Source organism: Aulonocara sp. 'chitande type north' Nkhata Bay, linkage group LG10 (genome assembly GCF_057382095.1).
Source record: "Aulonocara sp. 'chitande type north' Nkhata Bay isolate Kocher_YH1m ecotype deep benthic linkage group LG10, A_spYH_male_GT1.1, whole genome shotgun sequence".
In the NCBI taxonomy this organism is placed as follows: Eukaryota; Metazoa; Chordata; class Actinopteri; order Cichliformes; family Cichlidae; genus Aulonocara; species Aulonocara sp. 'chitande type north' Nkhata Bay.
This window is the reverse complement of record NC_141353.1, coordinates 31,611,799-31,639,070: the sequence shown is the minus strand read 5'-3', so window position 1 is coordinate 31,639,070 and position 27,272 is coordinate 31,611,799. Positions and strand designations below refer to the sequence as shown.

The following is a 27,272-nucleotide window of genomic DNA, read 5'->3' as shown; positions in this document are numbered from 1 at the left end:
AAATGGCTGGTGTACAGGGTCCTTGTGATTAGCTTTTATGTGTGTCTGTGCCTGTAATCACTGTGGGACCTCTGTGTCCCCTGTGAAGCCTTGTCACCAGCCTGCCAACACAACACAGAGTCATCCCATCGATCAATAAATGGAGACGGGATGAACGAGGTCAGTGAAAGACAGAAGATGGATGGAGCACGATCGCCTCTAACTTGTTCTCCTTTTCACTCGCTGGTCTGCATTACCTGGATCACAGAGCACACACTCCCCGTGGGGCACATGTGCACACATATGCTCATATACACCGAAACACACATGCACGAACACTTCCATGCACTGATACAGATGCACCTTTACATACCCAGTAGTGCAACAGGGCAATCAATTTGTGCCACTTAGTTGGAGTTCATCATTTGGGTTTTTATCTCATATTGATTGCACACAGAGCGAGACAGAGCAAATAGTAAAAAAAAAAAAGAAAGAAAGAAAAAATCAGCAGGGAGAGGCTCGGAGGGGCCATGTTCATTAGAAGTAATATTGCCCCATATAATATGGAGCCAATAATCAGCCTGGTGCCATGGCAAAATATAATATTGTTTCTGGACTTTTTTGTGACATCACAACAAAGAAAATAATACATTTCATGTACCGTATTTTTCACACTATAAGGCACACGTAAAATCCTTTAATTTTCTCAAAAATCGACAGTGTGCCTTATGTGTGAATTCTGGTTGTGCTTACTGACCTCGAATTTTATGTGGTACACATTTTTTTGACAAAAATCTGTCAAAAAATGTTTTAGTATGACTTTGTTAAGCTACAAAGCCGCACTGCTTGATGGATTGTCAGAGCATTACGGCTACTGTAGTCAGGAGCCTCGCAGAGTAATCTGGGTCCAAACTCCGCTTCAGATCCGAAAGTCAAACGAACACTGCGGCATCACTGAGAGTTAAAAACTGTCTAAATTCTTTCATCTTAATAAAATAATTAGCGTTGCTGCTTTACCAGGTGTAACGATTAAGTTTCACATCCAGGCATCCATGAAAACGGAATTTATTAAATTTAATGGGGTTAAAGTTAGCTCGCTAGTTTCCACCTACACATGATATAGCATGTTCTGACTGAGAGATTTCTGAAAAATTCAAACATACAGCTCTGCTGTCATTTCCAACACAAATGAAGACAGAAAACTAAACAGCAGTGACGTTTGTAGGGTTACTGAAGTTAGGCTAGCTGGTATATAACGATGTGCTACGTGATTGCTAGCAACACAGCTATGTTAGCATAATATAAACACAGTGAAGCTGGAGGATGAATGCTAACTTTTTTCCACTTGAAAAAAGTTAACACACAGGTTCCCGATGGTTAGGGAGAAATGCAGTCGCATGGCAGGATGCTGTAAACGGACCAAACTTCAGTCAGGAGAACAATTGAGATAATCCATCCGCAATATGAGGTCAGTCATTAATATACTGCAACAACATGGGAATAGAGCAGCTGCAAGAGGATTCAACATTTTGACTCAATGATATGGAAGTGGAGGAAGCAAGAATAATGAGTTGAGTAAAGTGTGACTTGTCTGACTGTTTTGTTTTGCTTAATGCGCCTTATAATCCGGTGCACCTAATGGTCCGAAAAATACAGCATCCATCCATCCATCCATTCGCTTCCGCTTATCCTTTTCAGGGTCGCGGGGGGCGCTGGAGCCTATCCCAGCTGTCATAGGGCGAGAGGCGGGTACACCCTGGACAGGTCGCCAGTCTGTCGCAGGGCCAACACACAGGGACAGACAACCATTCGCACTCACATTCACTTGCACATTCACACCTAGTGGCAATTTGGATTAATCAATTAACCTATCCCCACAAGCTGCATGTCTTTGGACGGTGGGAGGAAGCCGGAGTACCCGGAGGGAACCCACGCAAACACGGGGAGAACATGCAAACTCCACACAGAAAGACCCCGGCCTGATGTTGGAATTGAACTCAGGACCTTCTTGCTGTGCGGCCAAAAATACAGCATATAAAAACAAAAACAAAACATAAATGTCAAATGTCATCGTCCATATACTTTACAATTAGTAAAATTTTAGAATCAGAGTAGTGCTTCGAGGTTTTATTTTTGGGAACATAAATATACTATTTTCCCTGTTTTCACAGTTTATATTGTCATATTAACCCATAAGTGTGCTCACAGTATATATGTAGGAAATTTAATATATTTTTGATATGCATTCTTCCAGCAGCTGCAGTTCAAACTTTGGCCACAGCTCAGTGTCCTGTTCTGAGAGGAGTTAAGTATGTACAAGACCTTTACTCATAGACTTGCCAGTGTGTAGAAGCAGCACGTTTTAAACTGTGTGTCAAATAACATAAAGATGGTGAAACTTGGCATATGTTAAAAAGAGAAATGCAGGAGCCGTGATACTGAAAATGGTCTACCTGTAAGCAAAGAGACAATTCAAAACAACTCTGACACCCTTGCAGTAAAACGTGAACACTCTGAGAAAAAGATGTTGAATTATGTTTTCAAACATGGAAATGAAGGTATGAAAAGACACTTGATTGAACTGCCTTTTATGATCTTATTTCAGTCTGTTGGAAACTCTTAGAAAGCCAGCTAAATGACGCTTGTTAGTGAGACGTTCCTTTTGTCTCCACTGAATCAGATGCTTGAGATGTTATCGACCCCTGACAGTTGGTATGTAAATGTAAAGCTGGCATTAAGTTGTTTCTGAGAAGCTTTATCTACCCCATTAGTCATTATGTATGTTTTTGGACAAGTTCCAGCGTTTTTCAGATAAGGTTCTTTTTTTTTTTTTTTTCTTTAGTGAACTGTTTTTGTTGTTGTTGTCGTAACCTCACAAGCCCATGAAGGACAGCTGTCACATGCAGTTCACTTCAGTTCATGCTTACTTTTGTTGTCAAACACTGGAAAATTAGTAGGTAGCTTTGTAAAAACAGACAAACGGAGATTTTTGCACACCTGCATACAAACAAGTTCACAGGAATAGAAACAGGGTGGGGAAAAATCTAAAGTAAACTTCTCTACACCACTTCCACAGATGGGCATCTGAACTGTGTAGCTCTTTATAATAATCATCAGTAATTAACAATTAGTTTGTAAACAATTTTCTGGAAGCTTTATTTCAAAGCTGTAACTGATGTTAATTGTTTTAAGAAGCGATCAGATAGGCAGGTCAGGTTGCAGTGATCTATATCATTTTTTTGTTTATCTTTGTTTTCACTTTTTGTTTATTTTCTCTTTCACTGGCTGTTCTCGGGTCTACACAAAGATTGTGTTTCAGATTAAAGTACGACAGCTTGGGGATGACACTGCTCTTACTGTCAGTCCATCCCGTGACTAAAGGCCTTTATACACCGAGGGTGTTGCCAGAAAAAGACCATCAAATTCATAATTGACAATTTTGGATCAAAACGAATAATTTGTCCTCAAAAACATTGAAAAAACTAAGTCAACACTAAACGATAATGAGCTGGTTCTGATGTTTCTGAACATGAAAGGAACAATTGGATGAACCTGCATCCTGGGTTCATCCAATTATCAAGAGAAGTCAGCAGCAGGGAGAATTTCATGGTTTGATCTGGAAGTTGAAGCTGTAGCTCGACTACTTTCATACATATAGTATTTCTGCAGGACAAGGTACTTCTTCCAGGAGAAGAGCATCACTCTTTTGGACCATCCTGCATGCTCCCCTGATCTAAATCCAGTTGACAACCTTTGGGGATGCATGGCAAGGGAAGTTAGAAAAGTGGACAACAGTTCCAGACAGTAGATGGCCTTCGTGCGGCCGTCTTCACCTCATCGAAACGCTTGCATCAAGCATTCCACAACAAATGTTAGAAATGATCAACAACAACGGCGGAGCTACTCATCACTGAGTTCATATTTGGAACTTTGATTTCTGTTTTCAGGGGTTTTACAGGGTGTTTTTTGGAGGTGTGATCTTAAACTTTTGATCAGCTGTAAAACAGCCTGTTTCAGTTTAAGCATTGTTTTCAATAAATTGCATGCTCAAAAACATGTTTTGTCTCACTTCCATTCCTTCTTGTTGCATGTTGAAACTGTCACGGGGCCGAGTGGCCTGTACTGAACAGGACTCAGGTGCAGAAACCCAGAGCAGAGACAGCAGATGATGTAACGATTTATTAGGCTTAAGTGCAAAAAAGAAAACGTAGCAAAGACAAAAAAAAAAAAACAATAAGACGTGGAGTTTGACGAGGCGTGGCCTGGGGAACGTGGCTAGGGCGAGGGAATGAGGCCTGAGATGCGGAGTGGAGCTGAGCAGGGAACAGTCACACTGAAGAGAGAAGATAGAGGAGTTAGGGAGGTAGTGGAGGCAGCTCTGAAGTGGCCAGTTGTAAGAGTAGCAATTCTTACTTGCAGTAGGGGACATGGAGTGTTGAGAGGGGGGTGATGAGAATCCAGGGGGGGCTGAGTGGCGTGGAAAGGCTGGCCTGAGATCCGGGGCTTCAGATGGAGTGTGATGGCAGGCAGGTGAGGCACAGAGATTTTCAGAATGATTGCTTGGTATCCTGAGTTCGGAGGTGGAGCGTGAGCCAAGGTGAATACAGCAACTGCAGCACAAGAGAGTCATGTTAACAAGATAGATCACAGCAAGAACTTGAAGTATAAGGCCTGTTACCAACATGTGTTGATGACAAACTGGCAGTGAATGAACATCAACGTGTGGTTTAAATCCCTCTGGCTTGATTGCCTGCAATAGGCTCCAGGTGTGCAGGAGCTGGAGTTGGCCCTGCCCAGGGGCGGATCCCAGGTCAGTTCAGGAGCCTTATGGAAATTCCAGCCACCCACCGCAGACCATGACAGAAACTCTATTTGGAACCTTGTTAAGATCCAACCATGCAAAGTATGATTTTTTGCCATTTTTCAAGTGGTCTTAAACTGTATTTCAGGGTGTCAGTGGGACAGGATGAGCTCTTGTTGGAAGAGTTGAGACCGTATCTGAAGCATACGTTGGTTCTTTCTGGGTATTCCGGTTTCCTCCCACAATCCTGCCCTGAGACTGTGTTGGAACACTTTTAGATTACTTACTTTGATTTTCCTTATGTTACAGAACCAACATTTTAAGTTTTCATATTTTTTTCCAAATCCTTAATTTTATGTTGAGCAAACAAGGGGTTTGATGTGTTTTATGAATTCTAAAGATTCATGGTGGCAGCGAAATCATTTCAGAGAGACGGCTGACTTACAGCAGCATCTAGCTGTGTATCCAAGCTAATAAATTTAATATAAATCTCCAAATCATTGTATATTCAGTACAGGTGTGAGTTTTGAGCTATGAGTGCTCTTGTTGCCAAATGCAATGGTCTGATTGGTCAGATCTGCTTATTCGCATGCAAAAATCAAACTCAATCTGAAAAAATAAATGCTGCTATTTCCTCCTCATAAATTATAGGCACAGAATCTGTACAGAGTCGGAAAAATATTTTTAACACACAACAATATTAGCACGAGTTTATGCATCTGGTGAGCAAAGCCTAAATGACTAAACAGTAATAATGAAGCCTTTATCCAGAAACAGATACACTGCACACGCTGATGTCATTACAGTATAGTTATTATCTCTTACCAGCTATAAAACAAACAGTAAAACAATATAAGATTATATATAATCATTGCACATTCAATGACATAACTCTACCAAAAACAAAATAATGAATAGTAAATGTTACATTAAATTATGGACGCTAGACTGCTAACAAACAAACTGACCCAATTACAATAAATATAATTTACTTGTTTGTTTTTTTGTTACAATAATAAAATGGCTCCATGCTATGTTTATTAACACATTCGCCTAACTCCAAGTGTTGATGGGAGGGTTACATCAGGATCTCTGCCAAATCAAAGACACGGATCCATCCGCTGTGGTGACCCGTTGGGAAAATAGCGGAGCAGCCGAAAGCACCTAAATAGCTTTTATGAAATGTTACCCATAACTGAGTCCTGTAGCAAATAAACTGAGTGTCCTAACTCATTAGACAGACTGTGAACACACTTGTACAGCTGCCTGCTGTGAAAGTTAAATGAATGTGTGATTTGTTTTGTTTAAAAGTGCCATATAAATGCATAATTGATCATAAAAGGAAGCAGTCTTTTTACCTGGGCCACTTAAAGCTCCGCTCAAGCTGCTTAAAATTTTATCCTCATATTTTGCAACCTCACAAACATTGATGTGCTGCCACAGCTGTTGATGCCAACACTGACAAAATATCCAAATGTCAGTGACATGGGTGTCAGAAACAAGGAGTATGAGGAGTCCTGTGGGCGTCTGTGCTTCAAAATCTCTTCTTTTCAGATTTTTTGTCTGTCTGCCAATTTCTCTCCAGCTTGTCTATAGTTTATATGCCAAGGGAGTTTCTAAATCAGTTCAAATCACCGTCACTGTCAAACATCCAGGGTTTGATAGTGAAGGGTTAAAAACAAGCAAAATAAAATCCAAATTTTCACATACAGTAAACCTACTTAGATGCATTCCACTGTCATTCCCATGTCTAATGCGACACTTCCTTTGAAAAAGTGGTTAAAATACAAGCATTTAATGTCAGCCTTGACTCAAAACATGCCACCTGTCACTCAACCTCTTCTTTTTTATTCTTTCTCTGCTGTCCACTCTCTTTCTGTGCAGCAGACAGGCTGAATTACAGTAGCATTCACGTTACTCTGTTTTTCGCCTGCACCTCCTGTGTGTGCATGTCCATGTTTGTAGTGTATAACAGCACAATACATCATTCATGCCATCATCTTTCTTTCATGCTGGAGGGGAGTGGATCGTCTGCGTCGGCTCGTATTTGTTTGTTCACACATGTAAAGTGAGCACAGGTTCGAGGAGGGAAGCAGGTTGTAAGTCATCTCATCACCTGGACCAGCTGATGGAGGAGAATCCCAAAAGACCACAGCTCAAGAGATGTCCCTTAATCTCCTGTGACTGACACCTCTTGTGATCATGATATCTTCCGCCCTGGGACAAGTGAAGGCCGAAACTCCAGCACTTCATTTGTCCGAAACTGCTGCAGCACTTTGCCTCGAGGCGGCTCCCTCAGGTCCTCTTCCTTCTACACGCTCTCATTCCATTTCCAACCTTTGACCTTTAAAGGCCTGACCTCCCTCAGATCAGTCTGCTGCATATACCAGGTCAGTCAAAGGAGTGCAAGCTTAATATTTAATCTTTTTTTTTCAGTTTGTGTAATCCAGCTACACTTCTCCCAGTTCTGTTGCCCCAGAGCAATGAGTGACAGATACCCAGCGCTGAATAAAAATTTAAAGATGTACCAGCGACTGCCCCACCCATACTACACTCACATAAATACGTACAAAGGCTAATCTTGACTGACTGCTTGACATTGCTTGAGATGGATCTGCCTCTTCAGACTATGAAATAATGATGCCGTGATAGCACATTGCTTCTCAGCATTCTTCCATCTACTGCTAGATCTCTTCTCATCATCCTATGCCAGAAGTCCCTTTTTCATCGATTTCAATCAGCACAATCTCACTCAAAAGCTCCTTATTCTTCGACAGGATCCCCTTCTTGTTACATTTTAATACAAGGGGTACCCTCTTACCCTAGTCAGTGTGTTCAGTGATTGTTCTCCCAACCACATGCACCTCAGGTTAATTACTGATTCTAAAGTGGCCGTAGGTGTGAATTTCATTGTTAATGACTATCAGTCTGTCTGTGTTAACACTGCGATGGACTGGCAGACTGTCCAGGGCATACTCCATCTCTTAGTTTATGACAACTCTTAATGACACTCTTAATATAGGAACACACTGTAAGGATATAAACAACACATTATCAAGAAATACTACTTTATCTTTTCATATCCTAAAGCAGGCTTGGCCAACTCCAGGCCTCGAGGGCCGGTGTCCTGCAAGTTTTCAGATCTTGCCCCGGGTCTACACACCTGAATCAAATGATTAGTTCGTTACCAGGCCTCTGGAGAACTTCATGACATGTTGAGGGGGTAATTAAGTCATTTAGCCAGCTGTGATGGATTAAGGACACATTTAAAACCTGCAGCACACTGGCTGTCAAGGCCTGGGTTTGGACACCACTGTCCTAAACTTTGTGGAAATATGTACTTAACAAAGATAAATGCCACAGTAAAACTAAGTGAGGAAGCACTTGGGGACAGCGAGAAAAACAGTCCCCCTTTTAACAGGAAGAAGCCTCCAGCAGAACCAGGCTCAGGTAGGGGTGACCATCCACCATAGCCAGCTAGGGGTGAGGGGAGGAAGAGAAGATAAAAGATATGCTGTGGAAGAGAGCTAGAAATTTGGATCAACTGAAGGCTTTATCCTGATAATGATGAATTACAGTAGTCCAGCCTAGAAGTAATAAATGCATGAACTAGTTTTTCAACATCACTCAGAGACGGGATGTTTCTAATTTTAGAGATATTGCACATAACTATAGAAAGTCAAAAGACAGTCTAACAAGAGCAATTTTCCCTAGTGTCTCTTTGTGTCTATTTCACATGTTGAAGGACTCTTTAATCTGTCATGATGTGAAACTGTTGAGTCCTGACCAAGCATTGACGTAACAGTGCAACACTGATCATACTCGAAACCTGTGACTTTTATGATCACACTGTAATGAGTCTGTATGTGGCTCAGCTTGTGTCAGCAATCAAAGCAACAACGAGAAGAGGAGTCGTGAACCTGGAAGTTGAACTTCATGTATAATTGGTAGTCTGTTCAAACACTTTTTTAAAAGTCAGCTCTCTTATTTCACGTCCTGGTCAGATAAAATGTTCCTACTTTGCATGAAGCTTTATAAGTGTCAGAGAATAATCTCATTGGTAGATCAGAGGAACTCCTGAAGGGTTACTGAGATAAATCATTTCCCTATTTTCCATTTCTCCGCTCTCATAAAAGCAGGTTGGAAAAGGGCTCAGCTCTTACCCAGAGGCTTGCAGACGAGCTCGACATTAGCTCGTCACTTCTGGGGAAGCCGGATTGCAGGATGCTCGTTGTACTTGTTTGTGTGCTGGGAGAAGTGTGAGTTTTAGACTGAGACAGCTCCAAGCAGATCAAAGCTCTGCAGGGTGAGTAAAAATGAGAGGTGGTTAGTAATGAATCTACGAAAATCACAGTGAATGTGAACAAACCAAAGAGAGAGCCCACTCATGGTAGTGTCTTTCTGCATGTGTTACCATGCTTCTATGTATGTCTGTGTTATGCTCTGCCTGCAACTACGTTTGTGTGTGTCTCAGAGGTGTAGTAAAGACAGGGTGTGGTGGTCTGAGGGACGGAAAGGCAGACTAATGGATATTATACTAATGGGCAAAGGCAGTACGACTATTCAGGCAATTAGAACAGGAAAGAGGGCGAGTGAGGATTGGTGATGATGGACCTGAGTGACTGCTATCACTCAGACCCCTGAACTAATGAACACAGAAGATACAGACCATCATCTTCACTGGACACGAAGATGATTTTTTTTTTTTACTTTTCAGCACAAATATTTTCCCCTGCCTCCGGGGAATATTGGAAACAGAAGATTTTATGCTGTTTATCACATTGGGAGACTTATTGTGTAAATTATTATCTTGTCAAATAGTTGTGGTAAATATTTCCCACAAATTACAAAAATTACAAAAGCACACATTAAAGTAATAAAATATGTATTTTTATCCTGCGGTTTGGAATTCCCATTTATAAATGTAAATGTATTTGGAGATACCTATCATCAATGAAAGTTTATAGAAGAATGATAGGGGCTTTAGTTTCTAGCATAAACATGGCTCGAGATATAGTATGAATACACTGACACCACAAAGGCAGCAGATGTTATGGTTTTTGATTTTTGTTTGTTTTTGGATTTCACTGTACAACAGTAGACAGTTTTTCAAGCTATCCTTGCATCTTCCGTTGAATCCTTTACTTTTTTTCTTTGCTTTTGCATATTTGCATGTTTGCCTTTGTGTGTGCCCCTTATTTCAGTAGCTGCCTCTCTGTGTTTGTTACTAAAAATTTGGTTTTGAACTTTTACTCGGCCCTGGTTTCCTGCATTTCATTCTTTTCCTGCTCCAACAATTAAATTGGGAGATAAATTATGAAACATCTCTAATTCATTTTCTCTGTGCATTGGCTAACATATCATGTCCAAATCCTTTATCAATCCAGTGGCACTGTGGTTTAAAAAGCAAAAAAATATTTATTCTTCTACTATCTGAAAATGTCACTCTGAGTTTGTGCTAAATGTGATCAAATTAAGTTATTGGTTGCTTCTAAAAACTTTATATCTGCAGAGATATTCGACAGACAAAATAATCATCCTTCAGTTTCACAGAATAAATGTCATAAATTACTCAACAATACAATCTCTGTATAAAGTGTGCTGCAAACGCAGGTGTTAATCTCTGAGCAGTGAGTACAAGATTTAGACCGCATGATGCAAGACTCTCCAGTCGTGCAGCCCTGGGCGAGTTTAGTTAATGGGAGAGGTTTTGACACTCGCACTAACTTTCATTACAGCCACTGAAATGCTGAATGCAATTTTAATGAAGCCTTTTCATAAGTCTTTATACTAATGAACCACAGAGCCTGTGAGGTTACGAAGGCTTATTCACACTGCACGGAGGAGAAGTTTGGAAACATTATATTCTGCTGCAGTCACAGCAGATAATGCTGTGTTTATTAGTAGCAGCGGTGGGGTCAGCTTACATTTCTGTGGTTGAATTATCAGACTGCATCAAAGCAACAGGAATTCACGAGCGTGTTTTTAAAGCGAGATCACTTTACCCACATTGTGCAGCTGTATCAAAAGTAAGCACCACAGTGACATTTAATGTTACTTTGCAATTTCAGTGATATTTGTGTGGTGGCTCTGTGATGCTTTCCCCCTGCATGTGCCCACTTCATACTGCAGCATGTGGAATTTTAGTAGGATTTTAGTCCTGTGATGGCTCTAACATTAGACATCAGCTACGTCTGTCTGTCTGTCTGTCTCTCTAATAGAAATGCAGATAGTGATTATCGTGGCTCAAAAGGATGACTTTATGCTAAATAATAAGCATCAAAACAAAAACCCTCGGGGCATTTCAGTATGACGGATTCTCGATCTAATTTGCTTCATGTTTTGATTAGAACAGGTTGCCATCATTAGTCTTTGTGCGTGTGGGTGTGCATATGTACATTCATGTTGGTGTGTCGAGCTTCTGTGTAACTGCTTCGCATCTTAATTACTAAGGTTGGTATTATTTCTGCATCATGTCAAGAGATTCGCCACCGTTGCTCTCCCCGGGCCCCTCTGTCTGTCTCTGTCTTAATTAAGTGAACATCAGGTGCAAATTAGCCTAGAATAACTTGTGCCTAGTCTAAATGTGGCTCTATGCCAGCTGGAGGAAACTGTGTTGGTTAGGGCAACCAGAGGGACTGCCTGGAAGTCTGATTTCCACTGCCATCTGGTGGTGGACTGAGGCTCTCACACAGTGCGCTGTGTTTATTTCAACGTGAGTGGCCCACCTCTGCTCTCTGCTGGTATGTGATCTACATTGAGGCTGATGGTAGCCTAAGGTAACGTTATGGCTGATCATGTCAGCACTGCCAGAGGATGAAACACTTCTTCAAAAGCAGCCTGGGAGAGAGGTGAGTGTGAATTCAGTTAAAAGCAAAATTAGTTTTTTTTCGCTTGTTTCTTTCAATATTTTTGGGTGAATTGTACCTCTACAGGGAAAGAGACAGAGTACAAATGTAACACATACCTGTTGTCAGAATCACCTTTCTAACACCGAACTGCGGGCTCTGTCCGAACACTGATATCTTAAAGCCATGTTCTCGCTTTTCATCTGCACCTGGGGGTGGACTGAAGAGAAAAAGCTGCGCAGAGATCAAAGCGCTCACCTGGATTCACCCTGGAGTTGTCTCATCACATCTTCAGTTTGTTTTCCGCTGCCATTAGAGGAACATGTGTAATTAGTCAAGTCTGCTACATGTACAGTGGGTGAAATTTATCCAGATGTTTCCACAAGGTAACAAGAAGTTTGTGATATATCTAGAATGGTGGGTTAAATGTGATCTTAAACTTGAGTCTTCAAATGACAGATACGTGACATCCATCAGGCACAACATTACAACATTTACTGACAGGTGCATAACGTTGATTGAAATGTATATTTGAAGGGCTGAGCTGCATTTAGGCATCACGTGAACAGTCCTTTGTTCGATGTGTTGAATGCTGCAATAGAAGAAATGGACAAGCAAGAACAATAATAGTGATAATAGTCTGAGTACCTTTTACAAGCACTTAACTGACATGACTAGAAGACTTGGAAGGTCTTTCCCAGTATGTAGAACTCATGGGCATTTATACAGTGCTTTTCTGACTACTCAAAGAACTTGAAAATACAAGCCACTTTACTTTCCTTACATATTTATAAAGCCATCGACCATGTGTACATACCTATACTCAGTTTAAGTTCACCAGTTAACCTAACATTCTGGACTTTGGGGGGACGTCGGTGGAAACCCATGTAGGCACAAGAGGAGTTTTAATCAGCCAGGAGACTAAAACTCAAACCCTCATTACTGCAAAGTACCTGGATTCACCCACTGGAGCTGTCATGGTGCAGATCCAGTTTGTATTTTTGTTTATTAGAGGAACACGTGTGATTAGTCCAGAGCTTTACATGTATATGTAGACACAAGAAGAACATGCAAACCCCGGACAGAAAGGCCCCAGCCTTTCTATCCAGTGACTAGCCAGCCAGAAGATTCAAACCTAGAACTCCATGTAGTGCTTCATAACTACTAATTGCCATTAGTGGTTAAAGTGCCAGAACAATCTGGAACAGTGTCCTGGCACCAGTTAATGAGTAATTAAATTTGAAAGGCACATTAATGCATATTACTTTTGAATGAGTTCATTTTTCATGTGCTGCAGCCTGGCATTGCTTGTAATGATGGCATAGAGATACTTGCTCAGTAATAGCAATACTGGTGCAGATGTAAAGTTCTTTGAAAGTCCTTTGAATAGCTGTCCACTGTAGTGACCACTATGTGTGAAAGGGTTAAAGGCTTCAAAATGTGACAGTTTGGTGGGCTGACGAAGCAAAATATAAGATAAATATAATACCATGACATGTTGTCTGATCTGCTTAGGCAAATCTACAGTCATACAATTATTATCATACCACAATCAGGGAAGCGGCTAGCTTTTTTGTGATAAATGGCTAGAAATATAATTTTGGCTCACTTTAGCCCCTGAACATAGCACAATAAATGATGCAAAAATATTTTTTTCTCTCTTTCATCTCTTCACCCCAGTGATGGAGGCACTGATAGGAGGGTGTTTATATCTTATTGTCTATCTCCATCTAGGTTCAAACAGGTTTGATGTTGGGAAAGCACACACTTATGCAAAATAATCAATAACTCCCCTCAAATGCATTAAACCTAAAGTAAGAAGGCTGGTTTGAAAATGTAAGGAGTAGTAAGTAAAGACATTTTTGTAATAATCAAGGGAGCAAAGTGAAAAGCTGAAAACTTAAACAATTCTACTTGTTGTACAGTAATCAAGCAATTGTACTCAGTAGGGTGAAAGACATCAAATTATATATCCGGTTATGTATGTATGTACCTGTTATTGGCTTAATCCACAAAGAGCAGAGGCTGTTGGAGTGGCAGCACAGCTCAAATGATCACAGGCTGCAGACAAAGAAAAATCTACTGGAACTTACAAACCAAATTACTATCTTACTTATTTCTAACTAATTATTTTCTCCAAACATGACTTAGGCTTCCCCCACCTGCTAAATCCAACTTTAACTAGTTGCCATCCAGAAGTCATGTCAGAAGTAAAGACTGGCCAGTTCAAGGAGAGCACTACTTTTGTATAAATTGGTGAACACTGGCTTTGACATCGGAATATTTGTCAGAATACACAGTGCATTGCAGATCGATGTGTGCTGGGCTGTAATGCTGAAAGCTGGCCAGAACGGTCACAGTGCCAATGCTGACCCCTTTGCAAAGCCAGAAGAGTCTATATTGCTCCTCCTCACTCTTTGGACTCCTCTGGGTGACCGTGTACTACCCCCCCCCCCCCCCCCCCCCCCCCCCTCAGCCGACAGCAAGAGTGAAACAAGGAAGAAGTCATATCCACTGACATTATTCATTAAAACAAGCCTTAATACTTGCCTGGCTTTGGATTTTTTTTTCTGTTTTCAACAGCAGAAATACCAAAGCTATTCCAGTCACAAAACCTCTTACCTGGATTTGCTTTTCCTGCCATTAATTAAGCTCTTTGTGTTTAACTGCATCTTTGTAATAAAGACCTTTAACCCTCTGTACCCAATAACAATCATGGCCGGCAGGCGTGTTCCTATGTACTGTTTGTGTATAAAAATGTGTTTGTACACAATATATTTTAACAGATTTTAATAACATGAACACTTAGCAATGAATCATTTGTGAAGTTTTGCATTTACCACAAGTTCCCTCAAACGCTCTGGCTGCTGTTTATCCAGTGACTAGAAGCTGTAAGATCACTGTTTACCGCTTAATGCCGGATGTGCATCCATGTCTATTTACTCTGAAGGAGGCTCTAAATCTAAATGAAAGGAGTCTGATACAAGTTGATGAGTCAGTGAAGCTCACTTACAACCAGTGACAGTGATACTGAGGTGAGCTGTTAAGGATTTCCTGAACTTTTTTGGTAAGTGCTTCTGTTTTCCCCGCCATTAGTTGCTGTTAGCTTACGTTTCTGAAACTTTCTTCGAAGTGTATCTAACCTTGTTATCGGACAAGGTTAGCCGGACACTCAGTGAGTAAACTCTCATACGATGTAAGAATATAATTAAAGTGGTTATCAGAGAGAAAGTGTGATTTTAGGACACTTCAGCCTAATCCTAGTTAGCATAATATTAGCTTATGCCAAGCCAATGCCGTTTAGCTAGGTTTTGTCAGCTGTCTGGAGATAGGAGGTTTGCATGTCTAATCTGATAAAAACCTGTAAATGCAACAATATTTAGAGTGGATACAAATATTTATGCACATTATTGTAGGGTAGAGCCCTGCATGGAAGCTTGCTTGAAAAAAAAAACTGGGGAAAAAAAGTATCCACAACTCGAAATTTCGAATTATTTTCTCAAAATTTCGACTTATAAACTCAAAATTTTGACTTAACTCAAAATTTCGAGTTAGCGCTGCCAATCAGTAATCTACGTGAATGATGTCCTTTTCTTGATACCTGGAAGGATATGAATGCGCACTTAAAACCGGATCGTGAGCTACCAATGTATAGCAACAAATATGCGCTTTTGAGAGTATGTTTGCTGATAGTAACGCCATGTGATTCAACTAATAACAGAAGGATTTCATCATTTTTGAAGCCACGCTGAAAATACGCAGCAATTTGTGCATTCATGACTGGCTGTAATACTGATAGCTTAGCTGTAGCATTTGTAGCTTTTTGGGCTTCAGCTTCCAGGTAACAAGGAAATTAGGTCATTCACGTAGATTACTGATTGTCAGCGCTAACTCGAAATTTCGAGTTACTTTTCTCAAAATTTTGAGTTAATAACTTGAAATTTCGAGTTATGGATACTGTTTTGTTTTTGTGTTTTTTATTGACTTCAGATCGGGGAGTGAGGCTTGAGGTGTGCAGAAAGGATGATGTAGAGAGAACAGTGGTGGAGGAGACAGATGAAAAAGAGGAGGAGGAGAAAAAGATTAGAAAGCAATAATGAGAAACAGATGATGAAATGTTCAACTCTTAAGCTGTAATATATAGTTTAAAAGAGCTCCGTGTCATTTTTCTGTTCATCAGATTTCCCCTTCTTTCATAATTTTCAAGAATCTGGAGCATTCTGATAAAATTCAATAAGGGTTAAACTGACATAGAGACGATATTCTTTGAGTTCTGCTTCACATAATTTCCTTGGGGATTAATAAAGTATTCTGATTCTAAGCCCTCATTCTTGTTGAAATATGACAAAAGTATAGGTGATGAATTGTCGTTTTAAAAACCCTTCCAAATCTTTTGAGTTCTTTAAGCTTAGTTTTTCTCCAGAACAAGAAAGTTAAGGACTTTAGGCTTCTTTATACTTATCCATTCATTTGACAGGGTTCAGGTACTGCATCTAAAATTCAAATCCACTCTTTTGTCAAGATATGAGCCTCAGAAAAGGTTACGGTAAGGACAGGAATACCCATACATAGACACACACACACATACATTTAGGGAATTGTGTTTTCTGTAGTGATCCCTTTCTGGCTTAATACGATTTACTGTGTAGTTGAATAACTCAACATACATCATATACACAAACACACTGACACACACAGTTGCTCAGTTGTGTAGTTGCTCTGACTAAAAAAAAACAAAATAAACAATAACAAATTATGATATTTTCTGTGGTCATTAGCTAACTGAGATTATGATACTACAAAAACCTCACCCAGCCTCAGCAGCAGGTTTAAGTTGGGCCTTCTGTAGCAGAAAAAAAGCCTTCACAACACAGCCGTCGTGCTTGCATTGTTGCATCCAGTATTAGGTCAGAGCTGTGGCCAAACAAATATTGACAGGTGTCATTCATTTATTCCTTACAGTAAATGTTCTCTATCTTTACAACTGTGCAAACAAAATCATGTGGGAATTTGTTAATGTTTTACTTTATTAGCAGTTCACAGCATTCTGAATGTAACTCTAAAGGTAAACGTAAATCTAGGATAAATATGTTACACTTGCTCTTTTTACATTTATTCTCAGCAGGGTTGAAAATGAAGCCCCCATGAATGCTCCAGAAACTAGAAATTTTTCATTGGTGACTTGAGGCTGGCTCCAAAAGTCAGTCCACACAAAGTGTTATTAGAATGTCAGATTTTACAGCAGAACACAAAAGCTGTTTTTGGTCCATGTAGCTAATTTCCACTTTCATGAGAACAGTACACGGGTTAAAATTTTCATAACTCACCCAAATTAATGCTTAAAGTTACAGCTTATTAGGAGCACAGCTGCTTATCGACCTGTTTTTTTTAGTGTTTAAATGAACAAAAAGTTTACGTTTCTGCTGCTCAGTACCTTTGGTGAGTGTATTTTGTCATCTGCCATTTAATTTCAATGTGAATTACTGATGAATTAACCACGCATACCAGCGAGCACTAGCACTGGCTAATAACTTCCCAGGTACACAGATATGCTTGTTTTAACTTTGCGAGATGCTGACTGGCCAAAACTGTGCTCCATCAACAAGTGGGAACCATCTACCCACTTCAGCTTTTCCAGTTCAGTTGGAAAGCTCCAAATTTCCTCCAGAGGGAGCTCAAAATTTATGGTAGGACATGTTTTAACCCTCTTGATTTATAAATCATTTCCACTGATGGTGGTGTTTTTGAAATTACAGGGGTTTTTTTGCCAGTTTCAGCTTGTTAGCAATATATTACATTTAGTTTTACAGTACCACTTCACCGCCACACTTTTTTTCTTCTCTCTTCTTTCTGTTTTTTTAACAACTGAGTCACACAAAGGGCACCAGTTTCTGTTTATTCATGCATGTTCTGTAAATTACACATGAAGAGACCTGAAAATTACATCATCCTTTGTACAAGTCATCTCAGTGTCAGCTGTTAATTTAAAATCACCCATCAAGAAGAAATAAATCTCCTCAACCTTAATGGTGCTTTCAAAAGAGTCCAAAATCCATTAACTTTTAGTGTCCTGGCAAAAAAGGCATGTTTATTACACTGACGAGCCATTGTACAGAAGACAGAAAAGTTCCACTGTAACAGATTCCCTTTGTGAACGTTTTAAAGACAGAAAATGGGTTAATCACTGCCTTAAAAGACTGGAAGTCAGTTTAAAAGCCTATCCTTTGAAAAACAGGTCTGCTGCACAAATGAAGCCACAGCATGTACTTATCTCCTCTGAAGCCCCTTTGACCCACACCAGCGCTCCTCTCTCAAAGCCCTGCCCACAATCCCTCATCAGACCAGAGCTGAACACATTCCCATGAGAGCTCCCTGGAAGTAGGGAAGCACACCGTATGACAGTATGTCCCAGAGGTGCAGAGGATTAGCTATAGTCTCTCTGGAGGGGTCATTAGACTGCTGTGATTATCTCTGATCCCTCTGACAAACACACACACTTGGATGCATTGATCTTTCTTCGTTTGGTTCACGTCTGTTTACCATAAGACCTTGTTGCAGGAGGAAATCTGACACCTCACCTTGAGAAGACAGTATGCGTGTGTTGACATCATCAATATGAATTATTGTGGCTTTACAGTGACAGAATTGAACAAACAGACCAACCCAGTCTGACACCATCAGCAAAGAGGACGTGTGGGTGGCCACGCTATGCAACTGTGGCGCAATCTCATAGTTATAGTATATACACTGTATTGCTTCCCAGAGTCCTACTTTCAATTTTATTATGCCTATGAACCCTGTAGGAAGGTTAGACCTTTCTTCTTTCTTCCGGCTCTACTGGTCATCTCTATGATATATCTAAAATCATACTGGATGAGTTTAAGTACGTTCACTTTATAGAAAACATGTTTTGTCTATTTTCAGCTTTCTACATATTAGTTTTACACCGTCCTTTTACATAAAACTAAAAGTAACTAATTTATTCTGAAATAAAAACCCCAAAAAGTGTGTAGCTCTATTCTCTGTCAGTGCTTCACATTTTAATTCTGTTTAATTCTTTTAAGATGTAATGCTCTACTTCTTCCAGCAGAGGGAGCCATGAACCACAAACATGATCAGACCAATAAACTGCAACAAATCCACAGAGTGTGATCCTTTATTTCTTTTTGTTCTGTAACTTAAAACCAAAACCTATTAAAAATAGATTCAAAGTGCATGAATTTCAGGCCGCATAAATTAAGTTTAACTAGTGGTGTAAATCAGGATCAGAGTCTCTTTTCCAGTTATTGCACCTGGAGTGCTACAGAAGAAATTAAATAGTACTCTCAGCTTTAGGGTGTGATTAGGTTGTTGCAGTATTTATGTCTTGTTTGTGCCAGTGAATTTTCTGTAAATTATATTCTTTTAAGGGGCACTTTATAGTGTAAGCTAAATACTCTACAACAGTGGTGTCCAACTCCAGGCCTTGAGGGCCGGTGTGCTGCAGGTTTTAGACGTGTCCTTGATCCACAGCTGATTTAATTGGCTAAATTACCTCCTCAACATGTCTTGAAGATCTCCAGAGGCCTGGTAATGAACTAATCATTTGATTCAGGTGTGTAGATCCAGGGTGAGATCTAAAACCTGCAGGACACCGGCCCTCGAGGCCTGGAGTTGGCCAAGCCTGCTCTACAGTAATATACAGAAAATCCCAACAATCAGACAATCCTGTATGTTCTGGCACAGGAGGCAGGATAAAGGACACACTGGCCCATATTGATATGATAGCATCACATATTTGCTCAAGATTTATTGGCAACACATCTGTGATGAAAATCTCCCGTTCCACCACATCTCAAAGGTGCTCTATTGGATTGAGATCTGTTAGATTTGGAGGCTATCTGAGGACAGCGTACTAATTTTCATGTTGAAGAAACCAGTTTGAGATGAGTGTAGGCGGGATAGGCACAGTCTGCAACAACACTCGGGTATGGCATTTCAGTGATTCACAGTTGGTACTAAGGGGCCCAAACGTGCCTAAAAAATATCCCCCACACTATTACAACAAAAGCAGCCTGAACCGTTTCCACAATGCAGGGTGGTTGCATGCTTTGATGTTGTTTATGCCAAATTCTGAGCCTACCTTCCAATGTCTCAGCAGAAACTGAGACTCTTCAAGATTCAGAGATTTTTTTATTGTCAATCCACTGCATGTACAGGACATACAGGAGAAACAAAATAGTTTCTCTCTCACCTTACTGTAAAGAAGAATTAAGAAAGCAGAGTGAAACATTTGAATGTAACTTGTGTGAGAGAATGTGTTACAGTCCAGGGCTAGTCGATATGGTATTGTCAGACCAGGAGCAGTCCTCTCAGATGTGCACTCCCAGGAACTTGGCACTGCTCACTCTTTCTACAGCAACACTAATGCTGCATGAATAACCTTTCCCGAAATCTACCACAATCTCTTTAGTCCTTTCTACATTCAGGAAGTGTTTGTTGTTTTTGTAAAAACACCAATGCCTTATTCCTGTAATTGGTTTCATCATTGTTAGCAATGAGGCCCACTACAGTCATGTCATCTGGAAACTTGACGATGTGATTGGTACTGGATGTTGGTGCACAGTGGTTGAATAGACACAGCGGGCTGACAACACATTCTTGTGGAGCACCAGTGCTCAGCGGGATGGTTTTTGGATGGGTCCAACCCACAATGCCAACCCACACATTTTATGGCCTCCCTTTGAGGACCCAATTACATAAAAAGGGTATGTTTGTATGAGTTCTTTACGTCTGGGTGGTTGAGGGCAGGATGGAGAGCAGCAGAGATGGCACCCTCTGTGTTTGACCTGTATGCAAACTGAATGAAGTCATGGGAGGAGGAAGAGAGGGAGGACAGGCTTTTTGTACTGCAAAATCAGCCGCTTAAAGCACTTCATGATGATGGAAATCAGTGCTACGGGCTCATAGTCATTAAAACCGAATTGGAGGGGCTTCTGTGTTATGAGTATAATGGTTGTGGCTTAGAGACACATTGGGAGATGTTGAAGACGTCAAAGAGCTCACCGGCACAGTTCTTAAAAACACGACCGGGTATATTGTCCTGCCCGGCGGCCTTACGTGCCTTGATCCTAGAGAGGATCCTCTTCACACTGGCTGGAGCCAAGCAACAGTGTTTGTGTTTACCTCAATGTTACTGTTGCACACACTCTCCCACCATGAGTCCTGCCTCCTTCCATAAAGATTTGTTTGGTGTGGTAGCTTGTTAGCCAAGCTAGCTATCTGATTCAGAAAAGTTTGGTCATCTTTTCTGAACCATTTTCAAGCAGACACATTGCACTTGACAAGGCCTAACATGAACATTAATTGCTTCACTTGGAGAGGGAATCACTTGGAAATGACAGATGAGGATTAAAAACCCCACAGATCCTTTAAATCAAGTAAGCACAGTCGTCATCCCACTCCCAGCAGGCGGGAGATACAAACAATTACTCACCTCAGAGGAAAAACGCACCCTCACCACCTTCAAGCTTTTTTTTCTATTTACCATTACGGTCTCTTTTTTAAAACATAGATATGTTATTCTCTGTTAACACAAACATTTTACCAAAGGAAAAACAGGGAGCCTGGCTGACTCTGCAAGAATTACTTAACCTGAAACTTGTAATGAAACACAAGCTGTATGTAACCGTAGTAAACTTAACTGATGTGATCTTTCATGCAGCGATGCAACTCAAAGGGCTTGACAGCATAAAATAAAAATGAAACATAACCACTTTTATATTTGTAAATAATAAGCATACACAATGAAAATAAAGTATAAAGTTTAGATACTGGAAAGTTCAATTACCCCAATTAAGACTTTAAAAAGATGCGATGAGGCTGCAGAGTTTTAGGGAAACTCTGTTTAACAGTAGGTTTAATCATGTTAATAGACAGTTTTTCAACTTCTGTTTTGTTTTCTTGTAAATGTGATGTTAGATGTTATAGTGCTATGGTTCTGTAAATTCAACCATAACATTATATAATACTGTAATCAAAATACAATTTTAAAGAACTGAATAATAATTTTAATCTATCCACAATTTCAAAAGCAATTTTTGACAACAGGAGACTTTTTTTTCCCCAGTCCATCTTAAATGATCTCAGGCCAAGACCTCAGGCTCTGCATTTAATCACTGGATATCATTATAATAGTTATTAGCTATAGTTATCTCTGGCTTTCCTCTGCAGCATGCCTTTGACCTGTCTTCCTCCCCTCACCACCAACCAGTCGTAGCAGATGGCCGCCCCTCCCTGAGCCTGGTTCTCCTGGAGGTTCCTTGCTGTTAAAGGGGAGTTTTTCCTTCCCACTGTCATCAAAGGCGCTTGCTTATAGGGGATCATCTGAATGTTGAGGTTTTCCCTGTATTATTATAGGGTCTTTACCTTACAGTATAAAGCACCTTGAAGCAACTTGTGACCAGACTCTATATAAGTAAAACTGTCTTGAACTGAACCGAATCGAATTGAATTGAAGGCAAGATCTTGTTCATGTCTGTTTTTGCACTGGAGAGTTTGAAGTTACATCTGTAGATGCAGCAATGATTTGTGATCATTGTTAGTAGGTTTCAGAAGTGTTTCTGAGCTCTTGCACTACAGAATCACACGTATTTTTAAATCCCAAGGATCATTCAATTTAATATTGTTTTTAGCTTTGTTTTCCACATACAGAGATTTTTCCAGGGAATCAAGCCACAAATTCTTAGGAATAAATGATAATTCAATGCCAAATATTCATGTCACGTGTCTTTTGTGTTTGAAATTCCTTGTAATGCTTCCTTATCATGAAAGGCAACACTCTCCAGTAAAACTAGCTAGAAAAACCACAAAATGCAATGTTTTTTCTCTCACGTGTTTAGTGTTAATCTACTCTTATTAAAATGTGAACCAATCCTTCAATCCCAGTGATGTTACAGGTTTTTGGATTAGGTATAATAAATCAGCTTCTCTCTGAACTTCTTATTGATTATGTCTGAGTGCGGATGTGGGAAGTTTAAATGTCTAGCATTTAAAATAAGTTATATTAATTCTCAAATAGCTGAATTTAAGTCAAAATAAGGAACAAAAGCATGTTTTTGCTGCTTGGACAGATAATGTATGAACACAAATGTTGGTATTGGTACAGTCAGTTAGCTCTAATGTCCATCCATCAAAGTTTTATACATAAACTGTCAGAATGAACCGGGGCAAAGGTTGCAGCATATCAGTGCTTTTGTTGCTATAATCTCACAGAAAGCAAAGCAAACCAGCACTGACAAATAGCCCACCCACTCACACCCTTTTGTGTCTCACTCACTCGTCTGTATTTTTGAAAATAGCGTAAAAAGAAAGAAATATTTCTCACGCCAACTCATTGTTATCAGGTTAAATTGCTGCGTGTTTTCCATAGGTTCCCATGAAATGTTTCAGCTGCCATGTCAAGTTCTACTTAAAGTTCGAGCGTATATAGTAAGATCCCCAAGACCAATCCCAGTTAATGATTCACATCTTTGTGATTTTTCAACTTTTTAAAGTGTTTGTATATTTTCTGTAGATTAACTAAATGAAACACTAGAAAGAAAGATGAGAATCCTTTCTTGCTGATTACTTCTGATAGCAGCAAAATGATGTTATGTTGGTGTGATAGCCTAAGGCAGTGGTTCCCAAACCTTTTTCGCTGAGCCCCCCTTTGTTTTACAGAAAAATGTTCGCGCCCCCCCCTCGCGCGCACACGCACGCACTAACACATCCTCCAACCACACACACATATTTTGCTCAATTGCGGTTTATTTCACAACTCAAATATTTAGTAAACAATTAAGCAAATACAAGTAATCTGCAGGTTGTAATATAATAAACTACTAACTCTGTTACGCTACGTCCGCACCTACACAGGTGATTTTGAAAACGCAGCTGTTTCGTCCACATGTTTCGAATCACCGAAAACGGAGATTTTTTTAAAACTCATTTTTTGCGTTTACGTGTGGATGAGGAATACAGAGTTTGTCATGCAACATCAAAGGTATGTGCCTTTTTTTCACGTCAGCTGTGCACCACGTTATTGTTTACATGAGATGAATTGCAGAATGGCACATAGTCAGATTAACAGTATTTTGTCTCTATCTTCAGGTTTTACACGCTTACATATACACACGCAGTTACTGTCCGTCCATTTAGAAAGGCAGAGGCGTCCCTGTGTGATTATTTTATGTGTAGTTGTTTTTTTCCTGTGTAATAATATTCAACATTGCTGTCAATACACTTTTCAAAAAAAATGCCTCTCTGTGCAAAATGGGTTTAAAAACATAAACAACTGTGAGATACTGTTAGTCCGTGATTTGAACCGGGGGAACAAATCGTGGCAGGATCAGCCTGATGTTATTTGTATCCAGCTGTAACTTTACTGTATAAAGGGCTAACATCTCCAAAATGTCAGGAGTAGTTAGTCATTACAAGAAGTGTTTGTGAACTAAAAATCAAGAATGTGGGATACTGTTTGTCCGGGATTTGAAGAGCCCAGCGCTGCTCCCGATGAAGGAAAAACCAATTCTGCAGGGGAGACCTACCTCGGCACTTGTGCAGGTGAAAGCAAAGAGAAGATTTGCTTCACCATGTTTTCTAGTCTTTGGCTTAGAATGAAGCTGGTTTGGAAACATATTCAGCTATGCTTCATCTCCTGCTTTGCTTTTGTGTGTGCGCCCCGTGCTAGCAGTGTCCAAGTGTTGTTGGTTTGTTTTTTTTCCCTTTTCATGCCACGCCCCCTGCCTGCGCCACGCCCCCCCCCCCCCTCCCCCAACAGGGGGCGGGCCCCACACTTTGGGAAGGTCTGGCCTAAAAGGCATCTGAGGTGAAATCTTATCTCATGCCGTCATCAAACGTGCTTCACTTATGAACATGGTAATTTTTGCTATGACCCTAACCTAAGTTAGTTTCCCAATTAGGAATAAGCAAATATCAAATCGCTGCCTGCTGACCAAGTTTTTCAGTATCTCAAGTCTTTATGTTACCCTGATGAGCATAAATAAAAATAGGCAAAGGCAATCTTAAAACCTAAAGACTTTTATCCATTTACAGAAACAGAAGCTAGCTGTACAGTTTATCAGGGCTTTCTGCTAAATCTAACCAAAGCTGTGTCCATAAAACGAATCGAACTTGAATGAAAAGTCAAAATAGATAAAAGAAAAGAATCTTCCAGCACAAAGCTTTTTGCACTTTCTACTTGCTTGGCACCACAACCAGTTGGTTAGGGTTGGAATACATGATGGTTTAGGTCGAAATGCACTCTTTTGCAACACATTTCCGATTGCCAGGGTCCCAAGCTCTACCACACATACACTTATTATTTGCCACTCGAGATTGCATAACTGTAAAACTCAGATCAGGGTCTACAAAGAGCCAATGGAGACATTTTCTGGGGGCGTGCAGTCGTGTTTGGCACCACATTTTCCATGTTTCCTGTCTTGGATTTCTTTGGCCCACTTCAATTGTCATTTTCGCTGAATGCGTAACCGCTTAAGATCTTTAAGAAGTGCTTTGTTTGCAGACATGTGCAAGCACATTTTTAAGCCTGAGTCATCGTCAGCACGCGTCAGTGATGATGTCACTACAGTCACCCAATAAACTGACAGCAAAAATGTTGCTGGAGTAGGAACAAGGGTGAGTGGAAAACTCCTCTATGACAGCTGTGCACAGCTGAAACACAAACCTTGACCTGTTTAGCAGTTCAAAATATTCTGCGCCATATTTTAAGAGTTATTTAACATCACAAACTTCTTTTTTAAGTACTGCAAGAGGAGGGTGATGAATACAACAGTATATTATAGTAATAATTCTTTCACTGTTACAGGCTTTCCTTTTATCTGATCGAATCTGTTTTAAGCTTCAGCCCTTATAACCTTTACATAAGAAAGAAAAGAAAGAAGATGCGTAAATGGACACACTTGTGAAAATGTGGAATGTTTTCTTTTGCAAATAGATTAAACCAAAGATTGTTTCTAGGGGATACATTGTCTTAAAATTCCCTTTTATTGTTGTTCTTTATCAGTTAAAAAAAATCACAATGAGTGCACAGTTCACAAACAATATTAGTGCTAGGTGTATGTCTGTGAAAGATTATTAGATCAAAGATTAAAGATTATCATTCTCTTTGGATATATTGTGAGTAAGGCTCAAAGAAACAAATACTTATTTCAGTTGTGTGTTTGTACACCTGTGCAGTTTCAGCCTGACTGTTCTGCTTTAAAGGCCAGTGCTACACAAAGATAAAAGCTTACGATTAGAAATGAGATTCTTGTCAAATTCGATGCAGGAAAAACAGCATCAACCAAAACAAAAAAAGCTTCACTGTAATCACATTCTCTCCCCTTTGAAGACAAACTCTCTGAAAATACTGAACACCTCAGCTCTTTTACATTTTAAAAGGGGTGACCTCTTTTCATCTTGAAATCAGACAGCTTTCAACAAGAACGGGTTATCCTATAAATACTGATTTTATTTCTTTGTTGTGGCAAACTGTAATGTTTCTGCCATGTCACAACCAGCCCTAACACTTCTAAGGTATTTTTTTCTCCTCACATGCTATAGCAGGACTCTTTTTCACATGAAAAAACAAGTCAGAACCATAAACCGAGCATTTGTCCCACAGGTTAAAATGTTGATAATCGTGGGAATCATCACATTTCTCTTTTCCTCCGACTGTCTGTATCATCCTCTGATTGAATAGCCTGTTATCTTTGACTTTAGCACTGATGAGATAACAGTAAAAACATGTTGGAAAAGAGGATTTCGGGTAAATTACATGGTGTCAAGATCCGGTACCGTTTAAAAAAACATTTTTAGCTTTCATAAAACATGCTAATGAAAATATAGAAAGAAAGAAGAAAGTAGATTTACTGGAGAATTCCTGCCCTGGAGCTATTGTACTTTTCTCTTGGTTATAGCTTGTGGTTGCCAAAACACAGTTTGATGATTTGGTGTAAGCACAAACTGTACTGACTCAGCCAATCAGGTTTCACGTATGTTGTTTGGCAGAGGGAGGAAATGGTCTGGTTGCCACTGATGGCAAGCATTTGTTCAAACATGTCACTGTATTGTTCGTAGCTTCGTTTCTTCCCGCAGGCACTAGCTCCATTTACGTGGATTTAAGCAATTATCAATCAACAGCAAACACACAATAGTAAGATGTAGATTCTGCTCTCGTCGATACCTGTTAACAGTTAGGGATGGGGTTTTTTAATCCATCATCTTCTGCCGCAGTGTAAAATGTATGTCTGGACCATTGCTGACAAAGGCAGAACATTTTAAAAGGAGCTAATGAAATGCTCAGTTGTCATGAGACAATAGTCCATGCTTTCCAAACGGGATTGTTCCCTCTACGGCCTCCACAGACTCTAACGAGCTCCCAACCTACACAGAGACCAGGATTCTTACACGTTTCCTTCAGACTCTACTCATTCATATCCACAATGAGTGACTCGGGAAAATAGTGGCATTTTTAGTTTGCAGATGGAGAACCTGCAATGCCAAGAATTCTGGGGGGGGGAAGGAAAATGACGTTACATACATCAATAATATGTGTGGTAAATATATCTGTAGTTAAATTTGGAAAGAAAAAAAAGAAAATGTCTTAATGATTATTTTATGTG

At 40.0% G+C, this 27,272-nt stretch overlaps 1 protein-coding gene across 5 annotated transcripts; it reads right to left on the bottom strand.

Annotated features, from left to right (window-relative positions):
* Positions 1-4,143: 4,143 nt before the first annotated feature.
* Positions 4,144-13,668, bottom strand: LOC147321194 (uncharacterized). Of its 5 annotated transcripts, none has more exons than XR_015131329.1 (6): positions 13,622-13,668; positions 11,748-11,934; positions 11,509-11,620; positions 8,944-9,079; positions 4,393-4,589; positions 4,144-4,312 (listed from the first exon to the last, which is right to left on the bottom strand). XR_015131329.1 is itself a non-coding variant. In XM_086309517.1 (6 exons), the coding sequence occupies exons 2-5, from the start codon at positions 12,184-12,186 to the stop codon at positions 4,527-4,529; spliced, it is 303 nt and encodes a 100-aa protein (XP_086165643.1). In that variant the 5' UTR covers positions 12,187-12,220; positions 13,622-13,668; the 3' UTR covers positions 4,144-4,312; positions 4,393-4,526. The 5 variants fall into 5 exon arrangements, 1 of the variants encoding a protein (XP_086165643.1); XM_086309517.1 differs by lacking the exon at positions 11,509-11,620 and adding an exon at positions 12,131-12,220 and having other exon boundaries at positions 11,887-11,934; XR_015131328.1 differs by having other exon boundaries at positions 8,944-11,620.
* Positions 13,669-27,272: the final 13,604 nt, after the last annotated feature.

Coding starts and splice junctions, on each gene's coding strand:
- LOC147321194 (XM_086309517.1), bottom strand. CDS start 12,186: ATGCCTAAATGCAGCTCAGCCCTTCAAATATACATTTCAATCAACGTT. Junction 9,080..11,886: donor CAACTCCAGGGTGAATCCAG/GTGAGCGCTTTG, acceptor CTCACCCTGCAG/AGCTTTGATCTGCTTGGAGC. Junction 4,590..8,943: donor GCTCGTCTGCAAGCCTCTGG/GTAAGAGCTGAG, acceptor CTTGTGCTGCAG/TTGCTGTATTCACCTTGGCT.